This window comes from Engystomops pustulosus, chromosome 8, assembly GCF_040894005.1.
Source record: "Engystomops pustulosus chromosome 8, aEngPut4.maternal, whole genome shotgun sequence".
In the NCBI taxonomy this organism is placed as follows: Eukaryota; Metazoa; Chordata; class Amphibia; order Anura; family Leptodactylidae; genus Engystomops; species Engystomops pustulosus.
In genome coordinates, this window is record NC_092418.1 from 77,783,274 (window position 1) to 77,808,277 (window position 25,004).

The 25,004-nt window shown below is 40.7% G+C and overlaps 1 protein-coding gene across 3 annotated transcripts in view; it reads left to right on the top strand.

The window, feature by feature from the left end:
• Positions 1-25,004, top strand: part of SPAG16 (sperm associated antigen 16) — a 666,704-nt gene that overhangs the window by 64,765 nt on the left and 576,935 nt on the right. For all 3 annotated transcript variants that reach the window (XM_072121363.1, XM_072121365.1, XM_072121364.1), the window contains exons 7-9: positions 4,572-4,689; positions 7,198-7,267; positions 14,458-14,600. In XM_072121363.1, coding sequence (XP_071977464.1) covers positions 4,572-4,689; positions 7,198-7,267; positions 14,458-14,600 — 331 coding nt within the window. The remainder of the gene's footprint in view (positions 1-4,571; positions 4,690-7,197; positions 7,268-14,457; positions 14,601-25,004) is intronic.

A 25,004-nucleotide genomic window follows, 5' to 3' on the forward strand; every position in this document is an offset into this window, starting at 1 on the left:
TCGGACCGGGGGACGCGATCTGGTGGAGGCCCCCTGGGGGGGCAAGATGGTGGGGGCCCCGGGGCTCGAGCCCCAGGAGCCCCGCCTATAATCCGGCCCTGAACACATGGGTTAAATTTTGTGTTTTGTAAACGCAAGTGTTAACAGCCGTTTAAATAGGCAAATCTCTCTCCAGGTGGTGTAGATGCGTTAGACGCAACGTGTGACTGCACCCTCAGACAACCCCACTTGAAGGTGCCATTGCACATAGCATTTACTTTGCATTACAGCGCAATTTAACAGGTTTGTGTTCTCCCCGTTGTATACTATTTGAACCTGTCGATTTAATAACTTAAAACCTGATGATGGGTGCGCTATAACACTGTGTTAACATTATGGTAACCCCTAAGATAATCTACTGCCTGATTGATACCTTAGAAATCAGGGTCACTGACTGAATCCTGTTTGCACCCTGGTGCAGGATCTGGCCTTGTGTTTCATTTGACCCTGAAAGCAGACCACAATAAAAGCATTGTATGGCCGTGTCTTGCATCTTGGTATAAAGATGATTTGGTCATTGACACTGCTCTATAAGGTATGAATTAGACAACAGATTTCCTTTAATATCCATTTTGTGTCTGGCAAATGTTTTCAATTAATTGGGAATCCTTCGCTCCACCCACAGGTGGCATCAGGGAAATTGTCCAAAAATATACTTTCTCTAGCTAAATGGACAACAGCTTCTCTATTGTGGCTTATTTTGGTTAATACTATAGAAGAAGATACCTGTAACAGACCTCATATAAATCACCTTGGTCATTAGTCCAAGACATTAAATATGCAACACTATTTTGGGGTCTTTGCTGTTAAGAGACAGCATTTAATGTACAGTACAGACAAAAAATTCTGACACACCTTCTCATACAAAGAGTTTTCAGAATTTTCATGACTATAAAAATTGTATATTCACACTAAATGTATCAAAACTAGGAATTAACACATGTGGAATTATATACTTAACAAAAAAGTGTGAAACAACTGAAAATATGTCTTATATTCTAGGTTCTTATTGTTGGGTAAATTTCACATGTGAGATGATTTCAGTGTGAATCTACAATTTTTATATTCGGGGAAAATACAGAAAATTTTATGTAAGTCGGAACCGTATATATTATAATTTTAACCCCAGCCAAATTTTTTTGGTCTCTTTGACAATTGAATTAAAAAAATGTTGGATTGTCATCAGAAGCAGGACTTAGGCCCGTTCCCCACTTGCGAGTGTGATGCGATGAACTCGCATCACACTCGCAACGCAAGCTGCCGGGAACGCACGGCCCGAACGCTGCACCGCGGGAGTGAACTCAGCATGTCAGTTCACTCCCGCGGTGCAGCGTTCAGGCCGTGCGTTCCCGGCAGCTTGCGTTGCGAGTGTGATGCGAGTTCATCGCATCACACTCGCAAGTGGGGAACGGGCCTAACAATAAAGCTTAATTACAGATACCTTTGATACCTATTATAGCTGTTTATTGTAGCCTAGGGCTAAAGTACAGTAAATTACCAACATCCAGAGGTCTGTTTTTAACTAGGGGTCGTCTGTAAGTCTGATGTTCTTAAGTAGGGGACTGCCTGTATTCTGGAATAAAAGTCTGGTGATGATATTCTTTGGTAATAAGTTAGGCATATTGCGTATAAGTGAATTTGATGCCTGCAGGTCGCATCAAACTTGCTCAAATGCTCATAAACCAGTACTGAACAGACAAACTGTCCTAGATTTATTAATGCCCTTTCACCAGTTTTCTGTTGGACTTTGCATGTTCTTTTAGTGCAAACTGATTGCACATATATTTAAGAAGTGTCCGAGAAACAAATGTGTTGCATGGCGCACATTTGTGTTGCAGTTGCATTATACCCGACGCAACACAAATTTCTGCACATAAAGGGGTGTTCCCATGCACAGTCGGACTGTGCGCCACATTTATGATACAGTGTCTGGCAGAAGTGTGTCACAGGGCACACTGTTAAAGGTGCACCGAAAAGAGGTTGGTGCACCCTGTCGGATCAGTGCAGGGAGCGCCAGATTCATGAAAAACGGGTGCCAGAAATCATGAATCTGGCACAGCCTTCACACTTCACAGACAAACTGCACATAACAAACAAACTGTTTTTGATAAATGTGGGCCACCGAGTTTAGTTTAGGTTTATGAGCGTACAGGCCAGACGTTCCAACAAGTACACGATGTAAGTTTGATTGGAGTTGAATGCATCCAACTCACTTGTGGTCAGTAGGTCTTCATCAGGTTTCATCTAGTTCTGCATTGCTTGTAGGACTTTTTCACTGAATACACTCCCTCCCCAATCCCAGCCTTGCTTCACACAATTCATAACAGAAGAGACAGACCCTAAACTAGATTTACAAGCACTCTGGATGCACATCATGTAAATTTGAATCCGCAAAATGTAAAGTTCCATTGTTTTACAGCATGAAACTAAAGCAGTAAGCCAAGTCTTGTACAATTTACTGCCTCTCTGCTTATGTATAGGATTGTTTATAAGTGAGTTCTCCAAACTACAATGAAGGTATAGACAAATAAGCCCCTGGAATTACTGATGGAAACAATCCAGCCGATTTCTCTGGGATTTATTATAAATCTGCCTCTGAATTATTTATGATTCTTTTGCAGAGCCAGGAGGACAAAATACCTGCTAATTTGGTAGCGTGCCTGTGCAATATTCTCAAATATCAATGTATAAAGTGATTTAGAAATGATGCCGAGGCTTCGACTAAAGTCTGCTGGTGTCATTTCATGACAGGCGGGTTAATCAAGCATTCACTGCGAATGAAGCTCGGAAAATCACTGTGTTACAGCTGTTTTACGCTTTTCTATTGTAGAGTAGACACCTGACTCTGTTTTCAGTTTTGTGCCAAGACTAACAATGACCAAGAGGTGACTTGTATTTTCCAATATGCACCACCAAAGAAACCGCATCACACCAAAACATGTTAAAAAAAAACAAAACTGAACAAGCAGGGGTAGAATTACTGGAGATGGTAGCCTGGCATCAAAGAGAAGAAAAATGGCTACCATATAACAAAACTGCAGCACTCTTGGAGCACAAGGCAAAGTCATGGAGGGAAATGTATTTTGGTAAATCAGGTATTTGGATGTATATCCTCTAACAATACTACTCACCTCATTGTGTTGTGCATAAAGGCACAACACTGTTCAAACATATACATCGCTGGAGATGCTGCCACCACGTCAGATCCAAGATGGTCGAGAAACCTCAGGATCGTATTGCCCATCCATAAGACAAGTTCCCAAGGACATAATAATAATCTTTTTCTATATAGCGCCATCAAATTCTGCAACGCTAGTCAGAATGCATGTGAATAATACAGGAAGCGATCTATGCGTTCCAAAAGTGGAAATGAGCCGCATTTATGATATGGCGCTTATATTTATGAAATGTTCTCATTAAAATTTTGTCATTTGTTTTGAACTCTGTATTATATTTTTTTCTTTTTTTTTTATGTAACTTTATATTACTCCACTGCAAAATAGGGCAGTGAGTGTTACATAAATATCAGGTACAACCATATATACAGACTAGACCTGAGGAAGCATTATGCAGCAGAACCCAAAAACACATTGTCCGCAGCTTTTTGTTTTGTCTTGGTTGTACATGTTATAAGAGTTTTTAAAAAAAGTAAACTGCAAGCACCAATAGAAGTGTCATAAACATTTCAATTAGGGAATTACATCCCTGGGGGCCTATTTATGGATGGTTAAAGGAACTTATTGTAGTCATTGCATCCAGGATCCACTGGCGCAAGTCTTTCAATATGCCGGGGAAATGTAGTCAAGCAGATGTTTCCTTCAATATCAATGGAAAAATACCCTAAATTGCTTACTGTATCCTGGCACATCTTATATCCACACTATATCCCACTCTAGGTGAAGCTCCTTACACTCCCTGGGTTTTTTTTTTTATCATGTTTAGTTCAATGCCAAATTTTGTACAAAAACGGCCTGGGTTTATGTGGAACTGTTTTAAGGAAATTCTCCATGTATTTAATAGTCTCTACTTAACATATGATTTTTTAATTGAGGAAAATATTGCATGACAGGTATAGCAAAGCGTAAATACCGTAAAAAGGGACGGTTAGGGAGACAAAGATTTAGCAAGTGGGAACTTATTGTTCCTCTGTAAAAGGGGGGATCTGATATTGTTGGTTGCTGCACATTATTGAAAAGGTCAGCATTTTCATGATGAATACATTGACTACAATCAGACACTTTTTGACTCTCTCCATTGCAGTAGATAGATTCTGCTTGGATGCTGTGGGAACTGCACAGTTTTTATTTGCATAGTTTTCATGTAGTACATGTTCTCTCTATTACAACGTACATCCTCTTCACTATCAGAGCAATTGAGGAGTCTCTGATACAGACGACATGTGACCTATCATTGTACAGATATGCTTTCAATAATAATAATGTGAATAATGAGCCCTTATGAGGCTGTCTCCCATTCTGCATGCGACCATGAAAGGTCACTTGGTTTTATTCATTTGAATTATTTTCTTCAAGGTTGAAGGCACATTATGCTTCTTATGAACCATTGCTGAGGCAGCTACATGAAAAATACCAAACAGTCCTGCGGCAGAAGATGCTGACCAGTCTAGAGAGAGACCGAGCTGTCGGAGAGGTATTGGCTTCATTGTGCGATATTATCACTGTAATGCATTACATTCTTTAGTGTTTGAACTTTTTAACTTCAGAATAAACCATCGGTGGTAAACTGATCTACAATTATGAATATCTATTCATATTATCTATTATATTATCTATCTGTTGTTTACATTTTATATGAACATCATGTGTTAAAAAAGTATTGTTTTGCCGAAAAGAATAACATTGGAACTACACCTGTTAGACATTCCTTTCATCTGACATATCATATTCTGACAACTAAAGTCATTGGATTAAAAAGTCAAGCAAATCTTGCTGTGTGACCTGTCTCTGGGTTTATCCTCTTATATCTGTGGGCACATAGAGCATAGACAGTCACACTGTTTATATCACTTGTCATCTAATAGTTTTTTTTGGAGACCTTGAAAATAGGAACTGCAGCCTCTTCTTACTTTTCATGGGCTCTCTTGGGAGGACAGCTGTCAATTAGAGGTGGACCGGATATGTCAGCAGCTCATATATATTTTGAGAGCCTGCCAACAACATTGACAAGACTCTAGCACTGCTCCTCATAAACATTTCTTCAATTGGATGTTATTGATAAAATACCTGCTTGAAGATAATTTCCCATAAATGTAGTCATATGGTCCCTTAGAAATAGAGGACAGCTGTCCTTTGATACGACCACATCTACTAGAGTGATTGCTCAAAGAAGCAAATCATTTTTGTATATTAAATGTCTGGGAGTTGCTATGTCCTACAGCCGTCCTGTGAATGCTGAATTCAGGAGCTCAGGCAGGACTCAATAGTGCATGTGTGGCCACTGCTGCCAGGGTGTGGGATTGATCGTATCTGAGGACACCTATCTTGTTTCTAAGGGACAATATGACTTACCGTATATTCAGGCGTATAAGACGACCTGGTGTATAAGACAACCCCCCTACTTTCCTGTTTAAAATATAGAGTTTAAGATATATTCGCCGTATAAGACTACCCCTTTTCCAACACATACAAAACACCGGTAAAAATTAAAAAAAAAACAGATTTGAATTTAACATGGTCCTTTTTTAATTTAAATTCTTATGACATGCAGGTATATGGCAGGAAAACTGTCGCTTATAAACATAAGGCATACAACAACAACATTACCATGGTCCATTTTACTGTAAATGTTACCATACTGTACCTTAAATTTTTATTTTATTAAATACTCCATGCCATGTACTCAGAAGCGGGAAAAAAATTCCAAATGCAATGAAAATGGTGAAAAAACGCATTTGCGCCATTTTCTTGTGGGCTTGGATATTACGTCTTTCACTGAGCGCCCCAAATGACATGTCTACTTTATTCTTTGGGTCGGGACGATTAAGGGGATACCAAATTTGTATAGGTTTTATAATGTTTTCATATATTTACAAAAATGAAAACCTCCTGTACAAAAATTATTTTTTTTATTTTGCCAACTTCTGGCGCTAATAACTTTTTTATACTTTGGTGTACGGAGCTGTGGGTGGTGTCATTTTTTGCGAAATTTGATAATATTTTCTATGATATCATTTTTAGGACTGTACGACCTTTTGATCACTTTTTATAGATTTTTTTTATATTTTTCAAAATGGCAAAAAAGTGCCATTTTCGACTTTGGGCGCTATTTTCCGTTACGGGGTTAAAAGCATTGAAAAACCGTTATCATATTTTGATAGAGCGGGCATTTTCGGACGCGATGATACCTAATGTGTTTATGATTTTTACTGTTTATTTATATTTATGTCAGTTCTAGGGAAAGGGGGGGTGATTTGAAATTTTAGGTTTTTTTATTTATTTATTTTTTCTTTTTTAAATTTTTATTTATACTATTTTTCAGACTCCCTAGGGTACTTTAACCCTAGGTTGTCTGATTGATCCTACCATATACTGCCATACTACAGTATGGCAGTATATGGGGATTTTCCTCATTCATTACAATGTGCTGATAGGGGTTAAAACGAAATAGCCTCGGGTCTTCGGAAGACCCGAGGCTACCATGGAGGCTACCCATGCGCCGCTATCTCTTTGAGGCTGCCGGCAGCTTTGCCGGCAGCACACGCTGTGAAAACACCCGCGATCGGTGCTAGCAATATGCAGCAAAGACTTACCGGCTATGGACCGGGACCCGACCGCCGCCGTGAATACACGGCGGGCGGTCGGGATTACCGGCGTATAAGACGACCCCAGAGAAGACAGAAGATTTTTCTGTCTTCAAAAGTCGTCTTATACGCCGGAATATACGGTTATTTAAAGGAAATTATTTTCACACTGGTAAAAAAAATGTAATAACAAACAATTGAAGAAATGTATGTTTATGGCAGATTAATTACATTTAATCTGAATGTCTGATCGGAATACCTCTTTAATTCTTCATTCTTAAGTTATTCTAAAATTAAACAAAATTTTCCTTTCATTGGTATCTGAGAAGTTTAAAACCTTATATTTTTAATATATATTTTCTGTTCAGACTACTTATGCAGATGTGATTTCTTTGCAGGTTACTGGTTTGCAGGCTACCTTAAAGAATCTGGAATCTGGGCATAAAGTTGATCTTCATATGAAAAAAGGTATTCCATCTTTCCCTAAGAAATGTGTGTGTCAGAACTGTGCTGATACTGCACTATGCTGTGTAGGGACACTGCGCTGCACTACCTTGAAGAGCACTCCTCCAACAGTGCACCATAGTGCTTTTAATCAATCTCCTTATTTATATCAATATAAATAAATTGACCCATTCCTGATGCCACTTACAACACCATTAAAGGTATGACTGCACACATCTCTTGCTACTTAAAGGAGTTTTCCATCTAAAGAAAATTCTCAAATCTCAATCCCCTAGTGATGTTTACACAATAAAGATAATTTTTAACCCCTTACTTTACAATTTTGCAAGTTGTATCGCTGTATTAGCTCCCATCACTCAGTGATGGTCAGTGCAAAATCCTAGAGTTTGGGTGGGGACTCTAAGCTGACACTATGGGTCCGCGGGAGCACATTTTCGTCTGGTTTCCAGATGATTTCCATTTTGCGCCGAATCGCCCCGGGATTTTGACGCAGGCGATCGGATCACACGCGACAGAAATGGGGGAGGGGAGCGGTGCGCGCCGGACAATGGCTTCAGACAACGCGCAGGATTTAACATTTAGAAATGTGTCGCAATACACGCACTTACAAGCACCGGGAAGAAGCAGGAACTCCCGCGGACCTCGGCGCAGAAGCGACGGATGCAGAAACTCGGGCACATGAGCTACGTGAATCGCAGCAGATTTGGGGGCCCATAAGGTCTCATTTTCCCGTATGAGAAGATTAGTATTATAAACCATACATTACAGTTGGGGCCCTGGCACAAACTTTACACTGGGGCCCATCAGCTTTAAGTTACGCCACTGTTCGTGGTGCCTGTAAGTGCATTGTCTTGCGACATAATTTGAAAGTTAAATCTCACACATTTTGTTGCATGAAAGCCAGCGCAGCCTAAATCTGATCGCGTGCAACACAATCCCAGTGTGGACTCCTGTTAAACACCTGTCCAAGCCGTGCAAATCCTGAAAACGTCGGAAAGTCAGATGAAACTGCGATCCGTGACCCTTAGTAAATAAGCCCCAATGTGTACCAGGGTGAAGTGAGTGTCTGTGAGCTCTGGGAATGCAGGGGGTGGGGGCCAAAGGTGGAGATCAGATCAGCTCATGTACTGCCAGACAAAAAAGCAAGATGGCTTCCCCGACCCGAAGTCAGAAGATACAAGGTTGTGTCAAGGGGCAACTGAAATTGATTACAGCATTTCACAGATATAATTCCAACCTGTCTCTATCAGTCTTGGTGTATTTTTGTTTTTTAACAGAGAATTGGAGAATGTGTTATATTTCCTGAGTAAATTCAAGAAACTTGTCTTCGTGGGAATACCCCTTTTAACAGTCTGCAGTTTTGCTTGGGCAAAGCTGCAGACACATTCACTTTCAAATTCATAAAAGAGGATTTTAGCATTTCCAGTCCAGTCTGTGATAGTCCATAATTTGGCTTAGTCTCCACCATGGACAAAGCTTGTGTGACATCTTCTTTCCTGTGCAGCCTGCTCCCAGTTCTACACTAAATGCCATTATCTTCTCCTCTGCCACGTTCCCCATAATCACTTAAAAGTATGATACTTTATTTTTGGACAAGCACCACAGGCGCATGATGCCATCCATCCTGAGGTCTTCAGAGCCTTGAAAAGCGGCGGGAGGGAAGAAAAACGGAGAGCTACAGAAAAGGGGTATTGCATTTTACATGGTGTGGGGCAATATACATAGTGGGGGTGCTACAGTTGAGGGACATTCTATTAGTGCTGCGATTCTCTACCTCTCATCTCAGTCTGTCGCCCAAGCCGTGGTCATCGATGGCAGTGATCTTAGATTATTCTCCACTTTAATTCGACCATGATACTCACGTCTACATGACTTCTCCCAAGCCGCAACAATTCTTTGCAATGCCCTACCCCAGGCTCCAAAGTTTCAAACGTGCTCTTAAAACCCATCTGTTTAGGCAAACCTATCACACTTGCTAAATGCATGAGACTTAAACTCTCTCTTTGCTAACTGTGTCCTCCTCTATCCTGTGTCCTCCTCCCATCTGTTTTCCGGCAAACACCAGTTACCAAGTTATAGGCTCCTCTGCAGTCTCATTGACCTTGGACTATGTATATAGAATGGCAGCTGATGGCTGGTTCAAGCAGCACAGTCACCCTTTGAATATAGAGTTTGACTTTACAGCAGCTCTATAATATATTGTTTTTATAGTTTTGCTTTTAGTTGATAGTTCACTTTTTACTTTCTTCATATAATAAGCATGATCCAGTGGTGAATGCAGACAGCCAGCATTTTATCTTCCAAATATACATCTATTAGCCCAGACTACTGATGCCCAAATCAGTTCTTTTTCATGCAGAACAGGGCACAGTAAGAAAGCTTCTCTGCATTGCCATGGCCATGGTTCCTTTTTCATACAAACAAAAAACATCAGACAAGCATTGTTGTCAGATCCATGTGGTTTCGACATCTTTCATGTCCTTCTGTTTAACACAAGTCTTTTCGCTGAATGGCAGCCAATGCCCCATGACACTGTGCAGCCAGCACTCTACCCACTCACATTGATGAATAATGAGGCCGCTGTATCTGCTGACTATAAGATCACTCTTGTCTTTATTAAAGCCCAGCGTACGCTTGTCCCGCAGGGCTATGAAAAAAGGGAAAACTTTGACAGGACTTGCTGTACGTGGTTTTCATGTTTACAACACTATCAGTTTATAGCTGTCTGAATAAAAATGGCAAAGTGTTGTACAAATGATACGAGTTTGCTTATCAAAGCCTGGATGTGTTTTGCAGATGTCAGAAAATAGTTGAAATGTAGCACCTAGTGTCTTCATTATGTCTACAGATACAATGGGATTTGTGCTGCGGTGAAAGAATTTCTTGTAAATAATCTTGTTATCTCTGCTGACCTTTATGTATCCGGCTTCTGGTTGATGGTTTGTACAATGCACACATTTACTAGATATACTGTATAGATTGTGTATTAATAATCAGGTGCAGGTTCTACAAATTGGATCATTACAACCATGCTGGTTGCTGCACTCATAAAGCTATAGCCGACCTTTGTCAATGCTTCAACGGGTTTTCTGTGGATTCCCAGAGTGTGACTCTTTCTTACATTACTGGGTTTATTGTACTTATTTTGTGATATCACTTTTTGTTTCATTCGTGGCTATGATTTATAAACTATGGCATCACTGTGTGCATTATCTTTGTAGTATTGTGATATACATTTTTTTCCATGTTGTATAATATTATAGAATACATGTATCATCTAGGTAATGTGGGGTACATGAACCACATGATTGTGTAGTGAAATCCATGTTCTTATAACGAATAATAGGTTCCTTTATTTATATAGCGCCAACATATTCTGCAGCGCCGCACAGAGCTTGCTAAATCGGTCCCTGTCCCCAATGGGGCTCACAATCTAATCAACCTAACAGTATGTTTTGGAGTGTGGGAGGAAACTGGAGGACCCAAAGGAAACCCACCCAAACTTACAAACTCTTTGCAGATGTTGACCTGGATGGGACTTGAACCCAGGTCCCCAGTGCTGCAAGGCTTTAGTGCTAACCAATAAACCACTTCATGGGTGAAGGTCCTTATTTGTATAACATTGGTGGGTGGTTTGGCTGCCCGTGGACCCCCTAGAAGATGTAGGGCCTGAGCTACAGTCTAAGACGCTATATTATAGTCCACTACTGACCCCTATACAGAAACCTGTACCCCGCTGCGGAGAGATTGTTAGGCCACTTCCTTTGGTGTTGGTCCTGGGTGCTGGCCAAGATCTGCCAGCAGAATGCAAATGACAAGCCGAAAGTCAGGGTAGGCAACAAAGAGACAGTCAAGTCTTCAACAGAGAAAACTATGGACACACGAAACAGGAGCAGAGCCAGGGTCAAACACATGAGTTCAGACAGTAGCAGTATGCACTCCTTAGCTAGGATTTATGGCGCCACAAAGCACAGGAACCTCCCAGAGGAATAGGGCGTCTTTTATTATCAAAGATGTGTATTGGATACTGGGGAACAGATAGATGTGCGTGCAATGGCCCTTAAAATATCAGGAACTGGCGCACAGCAGTGCCTTAGGACACAGCACTTGATGGGCATGAGTAGGATAGCGTGCAAGGACTAGAGTGCGCCGAGGAACGTGGCGAGCAGCAGGAAAACGGGACAGTTTGGCGGCTGCTGCAGTTAACAAGGGGGTGAGCACTGACTGCTGCCTTATAGCTCAATTTCAGGTTTCAAGGTACATGAAATTCAGAGGTTGTAGTTCATAAATGTCTTTAAAAGCTTTTGTATCCGTTAAGAGGAAATTGGTGAAGCATCTTATACTGTAAATACCGAGATAATTCTCAAGTTTAAGTAGCCAATTACTGTGACAAATATTCTGCAGCTACTAAAATGACATATTCATTTAGCCTGGCATCCAAAACACATAAATTGTAATGTTTTTTAAATTAAAGAAAGGTATAAATAACTGTTTGACAAAGTGACTAAATAAAATATGAAGGGAAATAATGAAGCCCCAAACCATAACAATTAAAAATATAAAGTAATCATTGACTGTTATAGAGACCCGTCCACAGCACACAACAAATTTCATGACCTCTTGGATTTAGTGCTTGTGGTCCATTGGGAGCAGAATTTTTCAGGGTGCTGCCCCGGATACACTCCTGCCCTTCATATAGATGATCACTGCACTACTCTTCAGTTGTCCAAATAGAGGATCTCTGCACTTTTTTAATCTCCTTTTATCCAAATAAAGGATCCCCAAACTCTGCTTCCATAGAGAAAGATCCCAATATTTCACTTGTGTCAGCTACTTGTGGATGCAGCACAGGCAAGGAGAAATGTATCACCTTCAACTCCCTGTCCCTTTATATCATTAAGGCGTATAATAACCAGCATTTTAAATGGAATTTAATACAATGTTTGATTGTATATGTTATTTTATTTGGGAAGGATATCTGAGTAAATCATCACAGATGCTATTTTTCGTTGTTCTCCTAATATGTGAGGGGATAATGAAAATGAAAGGACTTGTGAAAACCTAGCTTTTAAAGAAAATCTACCATTTGCTATTATACATTTTGAACCAAACATACCTTGAGAATGCTGTAGATATACTAATGCAGAAACATATTTGCTTGTTTAATCCCTGAACTGAGTGGTTTTGCTGAATCCCCCAGCTGCTGTGTCATCTCATACCATGGTCATCTCATCCCCCAGCTCAGGTTGAATAGTCCTGTCTGAGCTTCCTGAACTATCCAGTGTAATGTGTTTATGTAGGCAGCCTGCATGCAACCCAGCTTTTATGAATTTTATAATGGTCTTTTGAGCAAAACCACTCTGATCGGGGATAAAACAAGATATGTTTCTGCATCAGTGTAGCTACAGTAATCTCAAGCTATATTTAGTTCACAATGCATAAAAACAAATGCTAGATTTCCTTTAAATTAATGGAGAGATTTATCCGGGCTTGTACAGCATGTTTTGTAGCTTTCGAACTGCAGTTTATTTTCCCCTTTACACCACTCGTGGAGGGACAAGAAAGGGGCGCGGCCAGTGCCAGAGTTGAGCGACGTGGGGCGTCACTGCCCTGTACCTGCACACCCGCCATAGCCTGCGACCTTCGAAGCCTAAATAGTCGCAGGTAATAGCACAATTCTACGGCAGGTAGGGCCTAGCATAGAATGGAACCCCAGCACCACTGGCTGCCGGACACATCAGGAGGGCAGATCCTCCTGTTTTATCCAGCGGGGCCAAGGGGCAAGGCTTATGTCATATGCCAAGGCATGAGCACATATGATAAAAATGTCCCCCAGTGAGTTTCTAACATGGTGAGTGAGTGACACATCCTCTGTTAAGCTTCTAAGTCAACAAGTCTTTGATCTGCCCAAGAGTATCTCTTAGTTGATCTAAGTATTATGGATATAGTGACCTGGTATTTCGGACACTGCAGTCATTTATTAGATACGATGTACATTCCTTAAATAGAGGATTCTTTAAATTATTTAAATGAGTGTCAGGTTCTCCCTGTAGTGCCTGCATTTACTAGAATGGTTAACAACAATATTGGCATGATGTTCCTGAAGAGAATTACAATGATCCAATCCCTTATAAATATTTTACATCTGTACTTTCTTGCTGCCATGATTCAAAGCAGAGACTGTGCCATACCAACTGTTTACTTAGCAATGCTCAGTCTTCCCTGCTCAATAATTTCTCCTACAGCGACTGCAACACTAGTTACAAATAAAATTTCATTCCTAAATTCCCCAGGCTTTCTATCGCTTTATTAGTGTTATTCCTATTTGCCAGACACTATTTTGTCTGCCCAAACAGTTGCAAGTAGATGCAAGCGCTGAGCAATTGATGTGACACAGACTGTTAAAGTTGACCATGACAAAAATGTTCAAGCTGTTTGACTATGAATTATTCATGTTTTGTGAAGGACAGACTGATATGTTCTGCCCAAATCAAGTATATTCCGAGGTATTTTTTTTACTGCTGGGGTTTGTTTTACAGGCATATAAAACAGAATGGATGCTGCCCCAGGAGCCGATTGGTGCAGCCGTCTAGCCAGAACTCTCCCATAGCACCTCCTGCTCAGAGAGGCTGCTGATCCAAACTGGGGACCAAGCCAACAGATCAAAACCATAAAACTTGCCCAAGCAGAAGTTCTGAGACATTGATTCCCAAGCCTTTTTACACACACACAATGATAATGGGCAGTCTGGCATCCATTCCCTTTCATTTGGATTGGGTGAATATCTATAACTTATAATGGCCCAGGCTCTGAATACTACCTCTCCCCCAGTGATAGTCTAAAACTTGCCACGTTTTCTGGCTGGATCACACATGTGTCTTTTAGAAACCGTATAACATTAGAACACTTTTTACCCATGCAGGCGCCAGGCCAATATTTCTACTCGTTCCCAACATCAAGCTGTGTCCTGTCTTTGCCAAAGTTTAGTTTAAAAATTCAAGAACTAACATAAGATATAATGTCAATGTATAATTTAGAAGCTACAGCCTTTCTTTTCTGCTTCTCATTTCATACTTTGTACTTTATTTTTTTCTAATCTCTCTAGCTACAGGGAATTGTAACCAGATTAAATACAATGTTATATACATATATTTTCCAGGTTGTGCAAACTGTGACTTAATTCTCTTTTGTAGATGAAGTTAAACCCAAGAAGGAAGAGGGTCCAACCCAGAAAGCCATTAGGGAAGCTCGAGAAAAAGAACTGCTACACGAAGGTGTAGCCTTATACAACGCAGAGAAGGACCCGAATAACCAAACTGAAAAGACCCATCCTAAGGTAGGACCACCAGAAGATTAACTCTGTCAAAACATTTGTCATGGTTTTCAGCATATTGGACGTGAGCTGATGGGTAAAAACATTCTGTAACGTGCAGTGTATGTTTATTTCACTAGGGTGCAATCTTTTTTTTTTTTGTTCACATATTTTGTAATGAATTTTCATAAAAGAACACAATAGAGATATGTAGAATCCAGCCTCATGCTTTTATAGATATGCCATACACAAATATATAATATACATATGCTTGTAAAATCCATGTGTCAGGAAATTAAGTGTCGCTGCATCCATACATCGAAGGCTGTATACAGAAGACACCCAAAGTTGTAACTTTATACCAAAAAACCCATTCCCCTCACCCCTTCCCACAAGACTATGCCACTCATAGCATCTATTATATCTCTCTCTGTGGTTTTAGATGTCATCCCCCCTAGTGAGGACATATATTTCATGTCATTTTAAGCCAACCCAAATCGTCCGCTATATCTGCCTTCAGGTACCAGGTGGTGTTGACAAAGGGTTGAACCATTGGCTTGATCTCCTCACCAGACATAGAACTTCCCCATTTATCAAAAAACTAATTCCTTAAAATTTTATACTTTAACGTTCTCCAGTTGTATAGATTTCTTTATCTGCTGCACTACATCTGTTATATGTGTAGGGCTATTTTGCAACCATTTTGCTAGTATAGCCTGTTTGGCCGCTAATAAATATACATGAAGGACCCTTGGTAAGGAAAAATACAATACATTGCAGTGTAATAAAAGCAATTGGGGACCCATCGGTAGCGAAACATGCAGTTTATCCGTAATCAGATGTTGCCAGAATTGCTGAGTCTCTCGGATGCAATCTTTAGACTTTGGTCAAACAACAGAACCTATTGGTTTGCAAATGGCCTATTATTAAGGAGCATTTATCATGTCTATTTTTGAGTAGAAATGCCATTCTAACCACTTTCCATATTTCACTCTAGTTTTCATGCCAGTTTAGAACTTGTAAAAATTGTCCTGTGCGCCTTGCTGCTTGTCATAAATTAGGTCTTTGCTGCACCAGTTCAAGGGGGTTTAAGATGGCGTAAAATCTTGATACATGCTTCCCCCCCATCAAGTGTAAATGCAGTAAAATATCCTCTGTAAACTATGAACTGTAAACTAAATTGTTTTGTTGGGTTTGTTTATATGTACACAAATAATCATATGTTTTTTACAGCTGAATATTTTGTAGAGGGTCCTTTTTTTCTATAAGGAAATGGGAAGAAAGTGTCACCTTCATTATTTTTGTATATGCACACTTATGCTTGAATTTGGCACAGTGTCCAAAATCCTGCCTTTTAAGAGCTGGTCCATGTTGAGAAAAGGTAAGGAAGGACACGATAAGGCACTTGCCAATATTTTGAAGGTCTTTTGGTTGTTTGCAGTCAAAGGGTAAAGTACACATCGATTTCACTATTCTGTTCACCTTATTCAACCTTTTATTAGCTGATCTTTTACAATAATTGTTGTACTCAGTGAAGGTACGTACTCTTGTACCAAGCTCCGCTATGAAAGTAGTCCCATAGTTTTCACCAAGCAAGCAGATTTATTGGGGTTTTTGGTCATTTTATGTCCTTTGATATAAATATATTTGTGTGTTCTGTTTTGTCTGTTATACCTCATTATTACCTTGTAATTCAGACAGTTCATGTACACCAAAGATGGCCTTCTCGTTACGGGCAAATGAATGAGGGTTAAAATAAAATAGATTACATTTGGAGTTATTCACCAGCGATATAAAAGATGTACAAATTATTTTCTGACTAAAGAAATCTGCGTATGTACTCAGGAGAAGTAATGAACAAGACTATTCTGAGGGATAATTACAAATAAATCAATAATTAATGGTTCGGGAATGTGTTAATAGGTTCATTATGGTGATTCACTGTTACTTCCAAGCTGCATTCGCTTAGCAATGTAATAGGAGAGATTAGAGCCTGTTCTCGGATACTTATAAACAGCCAAGAATTATAGCTTTAAGATGATGTTGCAAACCATTATTAATTCAGTTCATTTAGAATGTTTTTACTATGAAGCTGTCAGAAATAAGAGACGTTCAGTTTGCCCTTGTGTTCACAGGTGTCAGCTGTTTTATACTGCAATATAGAGGCTTTGGATGAATTTCAAAAATTAAAATTTATTAGTCTTTGGGCGAGTGAGAATGTTTGCTTGAAGGACATCTATTACCAGATTACTGGTGGTAGTGTGTCCTAAATAAGCTGCTCGTTATGTCTAGGGAATGGGGGGACTTTCGTGCAGTTCGGCGGTTTTATTGCCGAAATAATAACTTTTTAATAGTGTAAGAGCAGCTCATGCTGACACCGCCCGTGCGCCTCTTGCATTCCCTGGATTTTAATATATTCACACACCCCCGCTGCAGGGCTCCTCCTGCTTGCGAGCGGGGAACTAGGAGATGGCAAACCCCTGCTACCTCCATGTCCTGGCCCTCTGACGTCACTGGCCGGATCACAACTCCCCTGTCGGAGACGGGAGGAGGCTTGTAAATATATTAAAGCCTGTGAACACCGAGAGGCGCTCAGGATGTCGGCGCCCGAGCGCCTCTCGGCGTTCACAGGCTTTAATATATGCCCAAATCATTTGCCCAAACTACTGTATATGGCTAAAATTTTGGATGAAAAGGGTATTGTCAAAGAAGTTTCTGTTAAAGCACATAAACTGGTACAAAAGATGACCCACTAGCTTAGGTCCCTGTTGGTAACAAATTTGAATCTCGAAGGATGTCATGCCACAGTTCTCTTTTGCTGCTCACTACATCCTCCCTTTACAAAGTCATCACCTGAGACATCAACAACTCATTACTTAAAGGGAAACTACCACCACGAATCTACCTATAAAGGTAGATTGGGTGATAAGGGGATCTATAGGACGTGAGGATAGATCTTTTAAGTAGTAAAGAGACTACCAGGCTACAGTGCATAATCCTGCAGAACACCATTTCTGGATAGAGTTCCAAGACTGGAGACCACCTGCTTGGTAGTACACAGTCTCAAAACCTGAAGACTGGATTATGTTCACATGACGGTGCATATGTTTAGTTATCAATTATCACTCTGAACAGGACACTTATACACCAGGACACTTGGACCACACCTCTCCTCATTACAGAGATGTACATCACCTGATTTACTTAATTGGTAGTTGGATTTCAAGCCTATAGAGCTTGGAGTTGGAAAACATATATAAAAAGGATGATGTGATCAAAATGCTCATTTGCCTAATAATTCTGCACACAGTGGGGGGGATTTACTAATTCAGTTGCAACCACGACAGTCGGCATCTGAGATCTGGAACTAATCAGTCGGACAACATAAAAATGCGACACAAATGAGATGTGCGCCAAAATCTTACATGGACTGCACCTTTTTTTAAAATTTTGATTTCAGACCATTTTTTTCTGGTCTATTTTGCGGCAAAATTTGCAGCTAAAACTGCCAACAAACTCAACATAAATGTGGCGGATGATATGGAAAATAGGCCAGGCCTACATGCGCAAAAAAAAGACTGACGGGTTGGGATAGTCGGAAACAATTATTGTTTCTGGCACTAACTCATTATAAATGATCCGCAACAATTATGCACCAAAAAAAACGTGAGTTCCAGACACTTCTATGGCACAGCTACGATAATACATTTGCCCCAGTGTTTATTGAGTAAGCCAGGCTAAAAGGGCATAATCCTGCTAAACACTGTGGGACTTACTTACTCAGGGTCCCACAGCCGCATTTCCGCTGGGTTTTCCGACTGTTCAGGGATCGCGCCGCCAGGACAGGGATTTAGAAGGGCGGGTGATGATTTGTGGATTTAGAGCCATGTTTTGTTACAGGTGTAGCAAATTTAAACTTATCAATTTAAGCCACAATTTTTATTTGGTTAGTAGGGTACAGCACTAGATTTCAGATACACAGTATATATATACTATTCAGTCATATATTTCTGTGAAGGGGTTTGAACACTGCGCTGCCATCTCTTGGTCATGATTGACTACAGGATTGCCGCCAGTTAAAGTAAAATTCGGCTAATTTAATTTAAAGATGTCCGGCCTCGTACTTTAAAGGCCTTTTTTTTCAAATTGAACTGTAACTAATGTCACGGGTGCTGCTGCGACCCATGTACCTTATCGCAGGCGGACCTGTGTGCCTCCCTGGCACCCTCGCACCAGTAGCATGTTCACTTGCCTCGCCACACTCCAGCCTCAGTCTCCATGCTCCTGCGTGATTTTACCTGTATTGCCCCGGGAATATTGGCGCACGCGATCGGTTTGTGGCGCATCGGCGCTGGCATGCACGCGACGGAAATCAGGGGACGTGGCCGAACGGTAACCCGATGGATTCGGAAAAACCGCCGCATTTAAAAAAAAAAAAAAATTGGTCGCACGGGCCATACTCACATGCACCACGATGAAGACGACGAACTCCGGGGCACCTCGGCGGACTTCGGCGCAGCAGCGCCACCTGGTGGACATCGGGCGCAGGACCTTCATGAATCGCCGGAAGACCCGAACGCTCGTCAGAGAAGCCGTCGCTGGAACGCGAATGGACCGGGTAAGTAAATGTGCCCCATAGTGTTCCTGTGGAGCAGCCTGGTGGTACCACCACCTGCTACTTAGACTCCGCTCCCAGGTGTCGGCTAACATCAACGTCCGAGGCAGTACAGAGGGTCCACTACCACTGATCCTGCAACTGTCCTTTGAGATCATAAGTGCTTCTCAATAACAGCTTTTATCTCTCCATCGATGAGGATAAAAGATGTATTCCAGCTAAACGAATGGTTTATTTTTACTGTACTTGTTTTTGTTAAATCCACACTGAGCAGTGAGTTTTAATTCTTTCAGACTCAGCTCTGCATATAGTGGACTATGAGTATTATTTTCTAACAGAATTTTATTTCTCTGTATCTTTCCTTTCACTTTCAGCTAGATAAATAAATGCATTCTGAGCAGGGACTTCTGTTAGAAATTAGGACTCATTGACTGCAAAAGTTACATAGGGTTAACACTGGCTACTGATAGCTGTGTAAAAAACACAGGGATATGTTGTCAGCCCCATAAACAAACTTTACAGGTTGGAATTTGGATCTCTGCATTTGGAGCTCTTTTTACAAAACAAGGGTGCATTTACCCTAAGCATAATTTCTTGACAAAGTATAATACAAAAATGTTTACAACACTATTTTTTCCCCATGCATATACACAAGATGTACAGATATAGCACATGTTAACTTGGCTTTTAAAATATGACATACTATTAAAAAAAATTTTTTGACATACTGTCAAAAATTTGGAACATGTGTAGTGTCAAGTTATTTTTTGCTATTTCTATACCATGCATATAGTTTTTCACATGTGGTATGCCATGTCTTGGGAGAAGAAAAGTTTTATTTTGTAACTTCTACAAATGTGAATTATGGATTTTCAGGCATTTTACACCTAGATATGGAGCCTTCTGTGACTATAGTGAATGTTTGTCATATCATTAGCAGTAAACACAAATAAGTTTACGTAGAATAGTTTGAACTGTATAAACAGGGGGAAAGTGGTTTGTTTTTTTATTTGCATAGATCCCATGTGTAAACTTTTCCCTGCTTATACAATTTTACAGGTAAGAAGCTAGTTCAGATGAAATCACAGAAAACAATACAACCTGGGATTATCAAGATTTTTGCAATGGACACCTTTTTACAGTGTAACTATCTTTTGGCTATTGCAGGAAGACTAAATGATAGAAAAATTGTTGACTAAGATAGGAAAAATGTAATACAAACAGCAAATAAATCGATATTTCATGCCTCATGTCTCCTTTGGGATATTATATTAGAATGGAAACATAAATTGCAGCTGCTCACGTGGCTGTTAAGGATCACTATAGGATTAATTACCCAATTATCGACTTCTTTTGTGAATCTGGGGTCAAAAATTATTACGTTTTTAGTAACGTTTATGAAAAGATTGTGATCACCCATGCATCATGACCTCCTGTCAGCCATGTGAGTTTGGTGGTATCTGCCAGCTGACAGAGTTACATTGTATAAAGTTTCAGGACTTTCAAAAAGGAAACACAGCAATAATTTTAATGAAGTGATTACTGCAAACTTTCAATAAAAGTGTTGATGCACACTGATTTCTCTCTTTTTTAATAAGTTGCTGCAAGGAAAATGAGAAGGTTCATTAATATTTCAGTTCCTTTATTACATACAGCTTTTCTACTAAATGCTGCTCATTGATACACGTCTTATTGGGGCAAAATGCTGCAGCAATCATTTTAAATGTAATAGCAAAATATATTAAAAAGAATAACCCATTTTGTACTTAAAGTGACCCTCTACCCAGAAGACAAGCTTAAGGCATTTTGGGGCACATTTACTAAAAACCGTTCTTTATGAACCTGGCACCCACTGCGCTGCTCCGACAGAGTGCTCCACTTTTTCTTTTTGGTGCACCTTTAACGTAGACCGTGCAACACAATTCTGTCTGACTTTGCATGTTAAATGTGTCGCATGGTCCAACTGACCACCGGAACGCCCCCTTCAGTGCAGAAATTTGTGTTGCATGAACAATAGTGCAGAGAGAGGTCTGTTCCCTGGGACAGGAAACCACAGCAATAAAAAGCTGACTCCATCTGTCCTGCCTTAGTGGTTTCCTGTGCATGGATCAGAGTCTCGATTGGGAACCTCAGTCAGGGTTCCTGAAACTGACACTAGTTAAAATAAGGGGTGTGGCAGTTGTCAGAACTCCCCTACCTGGTCACGGCTTCTCTCGTGTCTAGGCAGACAGCTGTTTTGGTGCTTCAGTTGAACATGGATTGTTTGTGCAGCTACTTCCCTGCTCCACTTTCTGTGGTCACAGAACGTGGAGCACAGTTGGTGCGGTCATGTGACTGCTTAGCTGGGGAGATGGAGATGGGAAATGGGCCATTTCCTGGATATCAGCTGCCATATAGATTCTCCCCTGCCTTCCTTCTTCTGGCATATGATTTGGTCCTACCCACAGCTACAAATTTCCTGGAAGTAGGTAGTATCCAACCTATCTAATTTGATGTCCTATTGAAGTCTCCCCCACATTATTCAAGGATTTTTCTTTGTGAAACGCTATTTATGGCTTATAAAGCAATAGCCATTAGGTAGATGGATTCCCATCCGCTTAAATGTTCACAATTGAAAAAGCTTGTATGCTTGTAAATTTGGCAGGTTTTGGGACAGGTGGTGCGACTTTTGTTGTCTTTAGTCTGGTCTTCCTTGCTCAGTCCACTCTGTATTTTGTCACTTAATGGACATACACACGTGGTACAAGCTGGATTACCTATCTGTGATTGGTTATACCGTGTGTATCATATTCTGTACATTTTTTTTCTATGTCTATTGTTCAGTTTCTGTTTTCTGAAATGTGAATAGGCATGTATTCAGAAATGAACATCACAATGTAATCAACACAGGGATTATTTTGTATAGTATTCCTTTTCTTGCATGTATATTGCCATTTTTTTTTAATAAAAGAGCCATGCTGCATGCTGCTGATTGTTCAGATGTTGGTCCTTGGTTTTCTATATTGAAAGTACCCCACCTTCTCATCTGTGGATAATGAGATTCATTAGAGCTTCTTCCCTGTTGACTCCAGTTTACAGGCCTCATGTTCCTCCTTGGGAACTTCTCTAGTGCTTGGGATCCTTGGGCTCAAAGGGATCCTATCTTAGAAGAATATCTCAAAATTTTCCTACATTTCCTGTATGGTCTAAATATAATCTCCATTTTATTCATTGGGTCAGTACAATCGGGGATACCAAATTTATATTGTGTTTTTTTCTGTGTTTTAATACTAAAGCATTTATTTGCTCTTCTCTTGAACAAAAAAAGTCTTATTTTTGCCATATTCTCAGACCAAAAACTTTTTCATACTTCGGTGTACAGAGGTATAATTTATTGCAGAACTGTTTGACATTCTCATTGCTTTTATTTTTGGGAACTTTAGGAACCTTTGATCACTTTTTATTTAATTTTGTATGTGTTGTGTACAGGCAGGTTACGTACAGAATAGGTTCTGTAAGTTTGTTCTTTAGTTGCATTTGTATGTAAGTCGTAACTGTATGTTTTATGATTGTAACTCCAGACACATATTTTTTGGTCTCTGTGACAATTGGATTTTAAAAATGTTGAATTGTCATAAGAACCAGGATTAACAACATAGCTTAATTACAGACACCTTTAAAGAGAACCCGTCATGCAAAATAACCCCCCTAAACTAAATATATTTTCATAAACTGCCATTAGAGAGCATTGCCTCTATCCCTTCATTGTCCCTCTACATGCCTGTAAACCTAAGCAATGAGGTCCTAAAGCTGTATGCAAATGACCTGGGAAATGTCCAATGAAGCATTAGCATATTCAAGCTGTCCACTCTATTCATGAGTGGGAGGCACAGCCACACCCCCAGTGCATGACTGACAGCCTGTATAATGATGTGAGGCTGTATAATGATGTGCTTCCTGGTGCTGGTGGCCACGCCCCCTGCAGCCTGTGTGTGCATGTGTGTGTGTATAGGAGAGATACAGCAGCTCCAGGCAGCCATGTTACAGCAGAACATGTCAGATTCATGTGTAGCTGATGTCTGTGCCTCTTACCTGTATTTTAGGAGGATGCAGCATGTCAGCAGATGCAGAACACACACTAGCCATGCTTTACTATACACTACACACAGACATGAGCAGGGGGAGGCGATAGGAGGGGTAAAAGGGGTGACATCACTGCCTCTGACCATGTGACCAGCCTCATTTACATGATAAAAAATAGATGATTTTACAATGAATAATGTATGAAATAACTAGATAAAGGCTGGGATGGGATCCTTGTGAGCTGCTCCAACAGGTAGTAGTGACAGGACTATTGGCAGAGACCTGATGACAGGTGTCCTTTAAAGGGAACGTTCCACCACGGATCTACTTATAGAGGTAGATTGGGTGGTAGGGGCATCTATTGGATGTGAGGATAGCCCTTTTAAGGGCTAATCCTCACATCCCCACAATCTTTTTCTAACTTTTATTTCCCTAATATGCTGATTTTCTAAAGAGGCTCCTGGGGCACAGAGTAGCCAGAGCTGAGGCTACACGGAACGGCTACTCCACGCCCCAGTAGCCTCTTTGATCCTCCTGCCATGCCCTATTCTACAAAGTCTGCCGTCTGCACAAGCCACAAGCCTGCTGTTCTGCGCGTTCACAGACTGCAGACTTCGCGGACAAGGGCACGCAGCTCCTCATAGCTGCGTGCCGAAGATATCTGGTAGAAGGATCAAAGAGGCTACTGGGGCGTTTATTTTTTTAAAATATATTTTTTTTACTATTTTTTTCGGGTCCCATAGGGTACTTTAACCCTAGGAGGTCAAGGAAATCCTTCAATATGCTGCAATAGAAGTTGTGGGGGATTTGGCCCAGTAGAGACCGTGGTAGCGGGGTTTTGTGATGCAGTTCAAGACAGTGACACCAAGGTACAGTCCAAAACAGGTCTCGTCTGCGTTTATTTTGTCAGCAGGAACAAAATAAAAACAGCCTTAAAAACAAATAATATCCTACCCGTCAGGGTGCTAACTATACAGTGATTCTCTAACTCACCACTAACAAAAAAGACTTTGCTGCTCCAGGCACAGAGGTCAGGGCTGTGTGCTCTCCAGCCTCCTTTCAGAGAGACAACACTCTCAGCTCTGCTCAGCAGCTTTATGCAGGCTGATTAGGCTGCTCCCACCACCTGTGTCCAAGGTGCTGAACAACACAACCTCAGCACTAAGGCCTTGCATAGTAGGAAAACCTAGGGGAAACATACCGCCCATCCACAGTTAACCCCTTCAGTGTCTCACAAAGTATACAAATTCCTTGGGTCCTGTGACTCCCGAATCCTGGCTGGGAATGGGAAATTTTTTTCAGGGTTTGTATAAATGGGTGCCGTCCTTAAAGGGATTGTCCGACTGTTTTATATATGTATTAGCTGGGCTGGGGAGGTCTTTTTGGAAAAAAAATGTGTTCATCTTCCTTGGAACTCCTGGGGTCCCACCACGGTCCACCAAAGCTGTGTCCCTTTTTGTTTACAAGGACACCGAAACTCCACTGTGACAACTTCCGGGCAGGCTGGCAAGCCCATCTGTCTCCTGTACCAACACTGTATCAGGCTGCACAGGATACACTGCTCACTACAGGAGAAAGCAGAGTAGAAAAAGGGTACAGAGAAACTTTTTACATAGTTCAGCCAGCACTAGAAAAAAAATAATTTCAAAGGTTTAGCAATTCTAATCGGTTGGTACGATGTGAAACCATGTGAACTATCACTGAATGTTTCTTAATCATCTAGTCATTAGTATCCCATGAAATTCTGCTGC